The sequence below is a fragment of the Mustela nigripes genome, chromosome 4, assembly GCF_022355385.1.
Source record: "Mustela nigripes isolate SB6536 chromosome 4, MUSNIG.SB6536, whole genome shotgun sequence".
NCBI lineage: Eukaryota > Metazoa > Chordata > Mammalia > Carnivora > Mustelidae > Mustela > Mustela nigripes.
In genome coordinates this window covers 76,050,492-76,063,048 of record NC_081560.1, presented here as the reverse complement: position 1 = coordinate 76,063,048, position 12,557 = coordinate 76,050,492, and the positions used below count along the sequence as shown (strand labels likewise).

The window sequence follows — 12,557 nt, the reverse complement described above, 5'->3', positions numbered from 1 at the left end:
CCTATCCTAGAAACCAGCTCTCGAGCCACATGTCAAAGGAAGAGAAGAGCCACACGTTCCTATAAAACATAATTTACTCCATGAGATTATGTCAGCACAGAACTGCCCATCTCTTTAGGCAGTCACCAGTGATGACCAGCTTTCCCTTTTCTAGTATCTTCCATCTTAGCCACATTCACTTTCTACTTCAGCACTGCTTGTTTGGCCTCTGATTTTTAGCTGGCTTATAAAAGTTTCTACAATCTTAGGTACAACATTCTTTTCATTCAGATTTTTTTAGAGTATAACATAGGACATTTTCAACAAAAGCAGGATGATAGTTGTTGTAAGTTGTTGTTGACGCTTAATGTTGTACATGTCACTTGACTAGATTTCAGTTGAACAACTAATCATTTCTAAAATAAATACGATTTTTCTTCAACAATCTCAAAATTCTAGAATATCCGAATTGAAGTTAAGCAGACCCCAAAGTTCTGCCGGAAGAACACAAAAACCTGATTTGCATAAGGTCACACACCATGTAACAGTGGGTTTAGTCCAGGATTTCACAATATTTGCCCTAAGCACCCAGAGAAAAAGTGATATTAAAAATCCATCCTCTAAAAGTCTAAATTGTAACCAAGAGGTCATGCGCTAAACTCAGTGTTCTTGTTCTCAACTTTATGCCTCTGTTCTGACCTCAATTTCTGCTACTGCGAATCTGTAAAGGTTGAAATATGCCGGTGTGAAGAATCAGATATGGGAAAAAAAGCATTTATATTCATCTGTCACCAACTAGCAAAAGGCTGGCGCAATTTACTTAACCCTCTGTGCCTTCATTCGTTCACATTCCAATGAGAATACCACTTCACTTCCTCCCTCACAGGATGGCTGTGGCCCCATGAGACACTGGAAACTACTCTGACAGTGAAAAGTGACATGAAAATTCAAAGCATCATTATTATCAGGCAACCACCCAGTACAATGGACTAAATAATAGCTACTGAATGAATCATTTCTATGCTGATTATCATCTATGATTTATGCCTAACAATGAAGAACATCTATTTAATCCTCTCACCACAAGGGTCTTTTAAATTTGCTTTTTCTTCCTCCAAAGACCCCATGCTTTGAAAGATAATAACTATCAATTACATTTATTCACAATTAATCCATTTTTCTATTTAATTTAAGATTGCTCATTACTGGAATTTGTTTTCTAAAAAGTAAACAGCAATAACAAGTAGTAATAAAAGAGTTTTCAATTATTTTAAAAAAATTTTTTTAAGTAGGATCCATGCTGGGCCCAAACTCATGATCCTGAGATCATGACCTGAGCCAAAATCAAGAGTTCAATGCTTAGGGGTGCCTGGGTGGCTCAGTGGGTTAAGCCGCTGCCTTCGGCCCAGGTCATGATCTCAGGGTCCTGGGATCAAGCCCTGCATCGGGCTCTCTGCTCAGCAGGGAGCCTGCTTCCTCCTCTCTCTCTGCCTGCCTCTCTGCCTGCTTGTCATCTCTCTCTGTCAAATCAATAAATAAAATCTTTAAAAAAAAAAAAAAAAGAAGAGTTCAATGCTTAAACAACTGAGCAGCCCAGGCGCCCCAAGAATTTTCAATTTTTAATGAGATGCTGATTAATTAGGAAATGGATACAATGTCATTTCAGGTTAAGTATCTAGGAATCACTCCATGTTACAGGAAGTCATCCAACAAGTACTTCTTGAGTACCTAGTATTTGGTTGGCAATTGCTAGACACCAAGGGTATTTTGGAAACAATCCCTATTCAGATGGAGTTTCTATTCTAATCTCGTCTAGACTTATCTTCCTCAAAATAGATTCAAAATTTATATTCACTAAGCTAAATTCACTGTAAAATCTATCTTATCTGTTAACCTAAGTTAATAGCTAAGTAAAAAATAATTATATTCATTTATGGGAAATGAATAATTAAATCAATTCCAGAAATAAGACAAGCAAATGTGTCTCTTTTTCTTCATTGTTCAGTTTCATTGAAATAAGATCAATAGAATAAGTTTAAAGAGTAAGGTTACAGCTGTAGATACTGTACTTCTTGACTAGACCATAAGGCTACTCCTTTTTTTTTTTTAATTTTATTTATTTATTTGACAGAAATCACAAGTAGGCAGAGAGGCAGGCAGAGAAAGAGGAGGAAGCAGGCTCCCCACAGAGCCGAGAGACCGATGTGGGGCTGGATACCAGGGTCCTGGGATCATGACCTGAGCCAAAGTCAGAGGCTTAACCCACGAGCCACCCAGGCGCCAACCACAAGGCTACTCATGCAACCATTTTTATTCACTGCCATTGAGGAAAGAACAAACAGGGACAATAATGCATAGTTCATGAGTCTCAACGATAAATTTTACCTTCATTAATCATTCAACCTATCAATTATCATTATCATATCATTAAAACTTCAACTGGCTGCCAGGTTTATTATTACACTGCTCACTGAAAACAAAAGAAAGTAGAAAATGGCATCTATGAGAAATCAAACATGATACTGAGCCTGGCAAATCTCAGCTCTTGTTTTTCCTCTCTCACTGCGAGTGATGAAGAGAACATGACCTTTGTAAGTTCTTACTTGTGAAATTCTTAAAAAAGGAAAAAAAACTATTTTTATATTTCACTTTACAAAAATGAAAGGGAGACATATGAACAAGTACATTAACACAAACCAGGTCTGACTCATGTTCTCTAATTCCCTGTTCTTTGAAAAGAGTATTTAGTGAATGCACAGCCTCTACATCTCTGAAAATGAATTCTCACCCCTAACATCCTTTCCAGCGAATGGGTCCTCACACAGCCCTGTCAGGTAGGACTATATGACTGTCCCTGTGCTTTTTCAAGGGGACTGATGGGCTAAATTATCCGTTCTCCCCCTCCCCACAAAAAACCCACAAACTCTTCTCCTGAAAAATGATCCATGAAACTGGAGAGATAACAACCCCAATTAAATTAGTTTCCAACTTTTGAGGAGAGCGCCAACTAAGACAGTTTTCTTCTTTTAAGAAAAAAAAAAATGGATTTCATTGTGGCTTCCTGACCTAAGTGTTTGATGGAGGAGAAGACAATTTCAGTCCACTGGGTACAAGATGACATAAGTTTTACAGAAAAAAAATATATAATTGAGACCGTCAGGGGAAGGAAAGAGTTCAGAGTACTTGATGAGGTCACCAAAGGGGGCAGAACAATGCATTTGCGAAATCCGTTTTCTCAACTTCCAATTATGTCCTAACACTTTGATTCTTATCATCCTGAACTTTTCCTCTTTCTTAGAAGGTGTCGGTAACCCACTACTTCCTAATAGGCTTGCTGCCCTTGATTCTGCAGTTTTGAGGGCTGAGTTCTCTCATCTCCTAATAAAACATGTTTTTCAGAGAACCTTCCTCAACCATAGCTCCCACCAAACACCACAACTAATAAGCCTGATTTTTGAGCTGTTCTTTTCATAATCCTCTTCACTCAGACCTTTCACCTGTCACTGGTGTGTTGCTAAACCCATTAACCACAACACCCTCCCCACCTGAAACTTGGGGCATCAACATCTCACACAAAGCCTACTGGGGACAAAATGTTCCTGTCCTTTTTCCATACAGAATGAATTTTCACAAATCTGATCAGATCTCGATATTTCACCTACAGAATAAAACAGCAAAGTCAGTCTCCAATTTAGGACACCCCAGGTATCTAATCCACACACATTCCATGGTTCTGGAGCTTTCTGAAGAGCCTTAAGTTACAGTTTTATCTTTTGGGATGAATGGAAAGAACTCTATTCTAAATTAAGAATTTCTTTAGTTGAAGAAAGTATCAATTTTTTCCTAAGACACATCGAATAATGAAAGTGTACTGTATGTATGTATTAAGCACCAAGACTCTAGGCACAGGGGGAAGAAAATGCCAACTTCTCATTGTATATGAGGCTATAAATGAAAATGTGCTCTAAATTCTGAATGTTATTCTTTTACCTGTCAGAGATATATATACAATTAAGAATGAAATCTACAGCCAGATCATTAATCCTTTAAAAGGACCCAGAAAGCAATATATCTGAGGATTTTTAAATGCTATTTTTAAAAAATCACTTGGTTATCCAGATCTTAACTTACATCACATTTCATCAAGAGATAAATGTTAAGGGAACACGGATGCCACAAGAAGAAGGATGAACACTTGTTCAGTAGATGCTATAGCATATTCTGAAGAGTCAGGACATCACAGAAGTTACGAACATGAACCCAGGAGCTGGACTGCCTGGGTTCAAATCCCCAATCTGCAGAGTACCTACTTCCCAAGGTTTTGGTGATGCCTAATTAATTTGAGTCAATACATATAAATCAGCTGTAATTGTACCTGGCATGTAGCAAATAATGATGGGCTATTACTGCTTCACATTATTATTATTACTATTAAGTTATATTATAATTATGATTCCTGGCACTAAAGGTGTTATGTATCACCTCATTTAACTCCTTCAGACACCCATGAATAGCTGTCTCCAGATCAAAGTCCTTGGTATGACACACAGGAAGGAGCCTGTGAGATTTGCCAGAAACTGTGTCCCCTCTCATCATCTCCCCTACAGCCAGCCACTGGCTCTCACAAGGCACCCGGGGAGACCCAGTGCTGCCCCCAATCTGCACCTCTGCCCATGCTTCCAGCGCCTCAAAGGCTACTTCACAGCCCCGAAGTCTAGAACGTCTTTCAGAGTTTGCTTCAGAGATCCTCAGAGAATTAACATATATGGCCCATTAAATATGGCATTTATTGACTCAGTCCTCAGTAAGGATTTTTGACATGAACAATTTTTCAGTAACAATTCTTAGTAATAATTCTTTCTCAGTAACAATTTTTCATACAAACCTGCCAAGGCTTAGATAATTTTCCAAGGTTACTCAGCTGGTAACAGATGACTCTGATCTTCAAACGTACATCTGCTTCACCATGAGCCCTTTTCCTGTGAGCAGAAGTCATCCATCTCTCCTTGGGAAGATCACCTCTGGTATTTCTATCTTTCATTTACTCTGCCCCTATACTATAAGTAGCTTATTTACTTATCTGCTCTCTTATTAGATTGAAAGGTTATGGAAGACAGCAATCTTTTTAAGTTTATTTTTGGATCCCAATTGTCAATATAGAATATAGGAAATGATAAATGTTTGTTCAGTGAATGAATTAAAGCTCAATAAATAGCTGTGAACTAAATATTTTGCCCAAGACATACAAGCTGGTTGCAGAGCTCGGATTTAATCTCAGGCATAAAGCACAGCTGACCATCATCACCCATGGGAGGTCTTTAACTAGACACCAGTATGGTAAGACTGCAAATGAACCTTGCAAAGCAAAGAAATTACATGAAATTAGTTAGACCTGGTATAAGTAATGCCATATAAAAATTTTCTAAATTAGGGGCGCCTGGGTAGCTCAGTCAGTTAAGCCTCCAACTTTTGGTTTCAGCTCAGGTCATGATCTCAGATCATGAAATTGACCCTATGTCAGGTTCTGTGCTCAGTGCATGGAGTTTACTTGTCTCTCTTCCTCTGTGCCTCCCCCACCCACTCTCTCTCTCTCTCTCTCCAATAAATAAATAAAATCTTTTTTAAAAATTACTAAATTAGTCACGCATGTGTGTTTACACCTGTGTGTTCCAGAAATTTTTATCTGCAGAAATTAGCCTGGGGGGGGGGTCCAACTACACATTAGATAAAAGAGGCCTGTAATCAACTAAACTTGGCAAACTGTGAGTAAAACAGGATGCCCTTAACACACAGGAAATGTTCTATAAGTGTATATTAGGTTTCTCAGAGACTTTAAAATGAAAATGTTCACTGCATCTCTCTGTGAGAGGATTCTCCACTTCCCAAACTTTCTCATATTTCACCACAGAAAACTCTGAAACACTTTTTTCCATGAAGTATTTCCATGATGTATTCCTTGGGGTCAGTGTTCCATGGAACAGACTCACGGCATGCTATGAGACCAGCACTTAGCACCAAGTACTCAGGGCGCCCATGTGCAGTTGCTCCTGTCCCAGTAACAACTTTTCACAAACAGAAACAGACTAGGAGTTGAATCCTGGGGAAACGCCTATACCAGCAAGAGCTATGACACCCAGGACTGGATTTCTCTTCCTCCCACTTATAAAGCTAAAACCAACTCTCTCTCCCTGAGAACTCTTCCTCTTCCTTCACTTCTCAACTGAAATAAAAATCTATCGACCCAAACCGTCATAAGTTACTCTGCATCTGGATATGTAACAATATAGATGTGAGAGAAATCAAGAAACAGGGAAAAAAATAACCTTACATTCAAGTTTTTTCCTACTCTGTACCTTAGCACTTTTTGATCCAAGAAAACCAAATATTAGGACTTTATATAAATACGAAAGTAGAAGAAAAAAAATGCCCACAAGACTATAACTAATTTGATGACAACCTATCAAAAGGAATCACAACTATCTGAAAGATAGTTAGAAAAATGTGTTACGATTGTACTCAAAGTTACACAATGACTACCATTTGAGGGAGTAAGTGATAGACGATAACTCCCAAGAGGAAGAGATATCTCGTTGTGTTCATTTCCCCACTCAGGTAGAGGAATTCTCACCCTACTCTCATTGGCCAGGCTTTTCTCTTTCCTCCTTTTGAAAAAAATTTTTATTTATTTATTTATTTATTTATTTATTTATTTATTTATTACAGAGAGAGAGAAAAAGCAGGGGGAGGAGAAGGGGGAGAAGGACAAGCAGACCCCATGCACTGAGCTCAGAACCCAATGTGGGGCCTGATCCCATGACCCTGAGATCGTGACCTGAGCTGAACTCATCAGTGAGATGCTTAAGAGACTGAGCCACCCAGATACACCCTGGCTCTTATTTCTAAGGTCTGATTTGATTCTAAACAAAATGGCCTTTTCTCCAGGGAGATAGCGATAGAGAAAAAGGAGGACAGAGGGACAAGTGGGGAAGGAAGGACGAGAGGAGGGATAAGAGAGAAGGTATCTCCACCTACGGAAGCATTCCCAAAAGACTTGTTTTTGATGATCTAAGAAGGTCAAGCAGACCCCAGAGGGTCAAGGGAAGATTTTAGGGAAATGACCCAACAGTGGAGAAGAGATAAATTAGGGATAGGGGTTCTATCCTCTTGTTCTGGGGAAAGAAAAGAACTGTTGTCGTTCAGAATGGCATGCTATCTGCAAGCAGTCTCTCAGTGATGCCGAGACTCACATGATGGTGACACCCACAAACACAAGACACCTGGCACTAGGGCTTTGAAGAAGGAGCAACGTTCTCTGGAGCTAAGCCTGGAATTCCCAGACAGAGGGCTGAATATGAGGCATCTCAATGGCCTGCCCTTAGAGCAGTACTACCCAAGAGACAAAGGAGCTTTCCACAGCAGAGGGGACAGGAGGACTATGGGGACCAATGTCAGTTAATTACCAGAGGCCTCTCCATCCCATTTCCTGAGCCTTATAAGCTTCCTGCTCACAACCCACCCAGGGTTCTAACACAACATGAACTCCACTAACTTCACTAGAGAAGCCTTGCAGCCAGATTTTATATGATTTTTTAAAATTAACGATTATAGGGGCACCTGGGTTCCTCAGTGGGTTAAGCCTCTGCCTTCGGCTCAGGTCATGGTCACAGGGTCCTGGAATCGAGCCCCGCATCAGGCTCTCTGCTCAGCAGGGAGCCTGCTCCACCCACCCTCTTTGCCTGCCTCTCTGTCTACTTGTGATCTCCATCAAATAAATAAATAAAATCTTAAAAAAAAATAAAATAAAGTTAATGATTATATAATATACCTTCCTCATCAATTTTCTGAAAAATTTATAGTTGCTACATTCTTATAAGCCTTTTCCTAAGGAAAGGCCTGAAGTGCTTCCTTTTTTTTTTCCACTTTATTTATACATATTTAATTAAGATGAAATAGGCATAAACCATAAAGAAAAAAAATCAGGATAAAGTGTCACTTCCATTTTGTAGGGAGGGGTCAGGAAATGGAAAAGATTACCTGGGAAGCATCCTAAGACCACCCCAAAGTAGTGAGGTTACTGAATATTAAAGTCAAAATTAAGTATTATTCCACTTAATCTGAATAATTTGAATAAAGGGAGTCAAAACTTTATCCTATTTGGTATAAGAATTTTTACATTTAATATATAGTGAATCATTTCTCAGAAAGTAATACCGGTAAGTTTTAGAAGAAAGAAATTTCCATTACACAACTGACTAGAAAATCTCAAATGCAACTAAGCAGCTATGCTATAGCTCAGTATGTACCATTACATTGTTCTGGGCTAGTGTACATTTCAGTTTAACACAGAACTGCATTTTGGGTTTTAGAAAGGCAGCAATAGTTATATTTTGGCTTTTATTCTAGATGCTTAACACAGTTAAGGTGACAGTTGAAGCATATTAAGTAAAGGTAGTTCTAATTAAATGATGATCCACACAATCTCTAGCAACCTACATACACTGTATAATGCTTACATGGAATGAAACCAGTGTACTTAATTGGTATTTTACACGCACACACACTCACACAGAACTAAAAAAACATCAAAAGCAGTCATTCTACATGTACTATGGTTACACATTAAAAATGCAATTATACCATAGAACTAAAGTAATATGAACAGCACTACTTGATATGTAAGATAAAGGTGACTGGTTCTAACACAGAGCTAAGCCTGTATCAGTCATTCTAATCATAATGGCTTGTAAAAGCATCGGGTTTCCAGTAGAGAAACTACTCTATGAAAATCAGTTAAAATCTGTCCAAAGTTTCACATCAGTAAAACCAGGATAAGGCTACAATGATCTTGAAGTGTGAACAAGATATCCAATCAGAACAGTAAGATTCCCAGCCATAATGTAAGATAGAAAGGTCTTCATGCAGCATATGCTCTCTGGCTCCTAGAAAGCTTCATGTGCATAATATAAAGTTAAGTTGCCCAAGAAGTAAACTGGAGTTCAGTGAAGTTTCCATTGTGCCATGACTTTTAAACCTCAGGAATGGTATGATCCATCAGGCTTTTCATAATGCTTGGTGCCATCCGTTTAATATGTTCAAAGATAAAAGCAGGCATGATTGTAATAGTAACTACAGTCTCAGATGTTGACAGTATGTCTGCAATTTGAGAATCCTTCAGCCCAATGACATTCTGCCCATTGACTTCACAGATGTTATGTTCTGTGAGAAGACCATTTCTGGCTGCAGAACTATCTTTCACTATGGATGTTATCTTTCCATTTTTAAAGATAAAGCCAACATGTCCAGTACTATCCTTATGCATGGTAACTGTCTGTTCAAAGGGCCTGTCACGAACAGTCATAGTAATCTTCTCTCCAAAAGCCTGTTTGAGTACCTTGTGTGCTTTATCAGAGCTCCAGCCTGCACAGTTTTCCTCATTGATCTGGAGTACTTGGTCCCCAAATCTCAGACCAACCAATGAGGCTGGAGAATTTGCCTGGACCAGCTGAACAAATATGCCATTATCTATTGATTTAAGCCTGAGCCCAATTTTTCCATCTTGATCCTTACACAAAATGACTTCATGAATCCCTTGCTTAATTTCTGCTCTAAGAATTCCAACATCATTACCAGTTACAGGAGCCACCATATAGTTCATACTAGAAGGTCTTGCCACCAACTGCCCCTGAACTGGTGCTCCAGGGATCACGGCCATATTTGCACGGATTTCTTCTTCATTTAAACTCAGGCCCATGTACTGGGAGAGCTCCGGATACAATTTAGGATAGAGATTTCCATCTTGAGAGATGGGAGCAGAAGCTTCAGACAAAATTGCTGGGTTGCCAGGGTTTGCAGAAAAGGCAGTTTGAGCCTGAATAACTTTGTCTACCTTCAGGTCTTCAAGAGATGGGTACAGAGACATTTTTGCAGGATTTTTCTAGGCCACAAGGACCTGCTCGCCGCCGTTGCCGCCCCGCCGCCTCCAGTAACTCTGTACTGCTTCCTTTTGATAAGAAAGAAAAAAATCTCCCCAATTACATTCTGAAAAATCTACAGCAATTTCAACTAAGGCCAAACTCTGGGTCCGACTTCATTTAGAGACATTGAGATATGCGGAAATTAAGTCCTACGCAATCCTCGCCCTAGATATTCCTCACTCGTTTGAAGCTGCCATACACCACGGTTTTATTTTGTCTTTGTGACCCAACTGCTGGGTCATATCGTTATGGCATAACTACTGAGTCTAGCACCTAGGGGCATCACTTGCCATCCAAGTTCCTGGCACCATTCAGGCATGGTTTGCAAGAAGCATGCCATTCCTGAACCAGGATGTCCTTACCCTCCTTTGTCCTTAAAGCACAAGAGTGTCTACAGTCTTCTCTTGAATACGTCCACCAACAGTGCTTTATGTCTCCTATGTGGGGCCGTCCAAGGCCTGCCATCCAGAAGTGGCAGTCTAAATCAGTGAGTAAGAGGCAGGCACTGGAATCAAGCATGTCTGGATTTGAATCCCAGATCTGCCATATCTTGGCTCTATGACCTGAGGTAAGGTACTTCTGATATCTATCTGAGAGGGCTGTTGTAAGGATACAATGGGACTAAGCACAGTGTTTAGTATACAGTCCGTGCATGAGAAATGACAGCTGTCATTAGCAATAGAAAATCTGAACCACTAAGCAAATACTCAGTTATTACCATAACTGCCTTCTGCAACACTTCAACGGCTAGGAACTTGGTAAACACCATGTTTAATGCTATGAACTAACTGAGTTTCTAAATTACTTAGATATAGGATGCGTTTTGTGCATTATGGAATAATTTATATTTGTTTGCCTTTACCATACAAAAAGAAGTCACATTTTAGAGGCCAGACCAACAGTTTCTAGAGAAGACATAATCAGATACACAGAAATCACTGAAAATTCAGATATCAGACAAAACACCAACATAAAAAATGTCCCTAGCCATCACATAAGTATTGTCATTTGTAAAGTCAGTATCATTTTCAAAGTAAGTAGTATCATTTGTAAAGTAATAAATTAGAGTCTTGAAGACTAGTCCATTTTTTAGAAAAGCTCTAGCTGGAGTATCAGATTTATAACATTATCTGTGGAAGACTGTAGTAAATAACGTACAAAAAAAAAATATATATATATATATGTCCCTGGTCATCCTCGAATAGAAATAATTCTTCTTTAAGCATCAATTCTATGACAAATATTTGAACTTTTGGCCAATAAATGTAATCAGTGGTATGCTAATAAATGTTTAACAACTAGCTCTCAGTGGAAGAGGCATGTGATTTGTAGTGTTTGCCAATTTCCAGGGTGTCATATACTCTACCCAGGCCCATTTCCAACTAATAATCAGCTTTCAAAAGCCACTGTTGGCCAGCACAATCCCTGCATAAGGAGTAGGGTTTATGATGGTTAGGTAGTCCACTCCCGCCCTCAGGGTTGTTTACAAGGGAACCAAGGTACTACCCCACAAGTAAAAAATAAATAGAGATTTAAAAAATACACGGATTTTCTAGGAAAGTAACTGAAGCATTTTATAACAGGCTAACTCCATAGGTATTTTTAAGACTGTTTCCATTTCCTGCACAAATCCTCCCTTACTGAGAGCTGACGCACTTTCTGCACAGGTGGCTGGGAATACCCCAGGTCGTATCATCTTATTCCTATCCGACCCCACTATCCTCTTGAGTCTTGCTGGACTGGCTTCAACCTGGACTGGCTTCACCTAGCTTAACCTGGCTTCAAGGATCCCAGGTTCTCTCTCTACTCATTTAGTATCATTTACTAAAGATAATGGTTTTCTCCACTAATTTTCCGCATGAGACAACTTCTGTCTTCCTGTCTCCCTTTTATCAGTAAATCCACCACTTATACTAATACTTCTCTCGCTGGTAAGTGAGACACATCCTATGAATGGGAAGGAATTAACTACCATTTAATAATTTGCTTATCTATCTGCTCTTTTATTTGGAAACCGTTAAAAGTAAGATTTTAGGAAGACCATTTGAGAAATAGCAGGAAACGCAAAATCTCTTTTTGTCTTACTTTCAGTTTTGAACTCCAGTCTGCCCCAAGACTACTTCACTACAGGAACCTGTAACTTACCAAATGAAAGGATTTTAAAAAGTGGAGTTCATAAATGAAGACAAATGTAATAACCTATTTCTCTGTTCACTCACAATGTTGGTCTCCCAACCTGTTTATCGCTCAGACAAGCTCCTGGATGCAAAACTCATCAATTCTACCATCTCTCTGGAGGGTACACTAAAAAGATAAATTGCACAATCTCTTAGGCTTAAAAAAAGAAACCCATTGCTAAATGGTGGAGTTCTGTGCATAGGTGTAGGTGACGACAGCACAACAATGCGAAAGCACTTCATGCTGCTGAACTCTACCCTTAAAAAGGGCTGAGATGGTACATTTTATGTTATATATATTTTCCCAAAGTTTTTGAAAACTTTCTTAAAATGTAAAGAAAAAAAATCCATTAAAGAGAGATTCTGCCACTCCGCCCTCCAGAGTTTCACCTGAGACAGTAAACCCAATATTCAGTGGATTTTTTAA

General features: G+C 39.1%; 2 protein-coding genes across 2 annotated transcripts in view; both read right to left on the bottom strand.

The window, feature by feature from the left end:
• ELAPOR2 (endosome-lysosome associated apoptosis and autophagy regulator family member 2) overlaps window positions 1–12,557 on the bottom strand; it is a 169,545-nt gene that overhangs the window by 77,369 nt on the left and 79,619 nt on the right. The window lies entirely within an intron of this gene.
• LOC132015104 (syntenin-1-like) lies at window positions 8,133–10,063 on the bottom strand. The gene has a single exon (XM_059395761.1). The coding sequence runs from the start codon at window positions 9,896–9,898 to the stop codon at window positions 9,005–9,007; it is 894 nt and encodes a 297-aa protein (XP_059251744.1). The 5' UTR covers window positions 9,899–10,063; the 3' UTR covers window positions 8,133–9,004.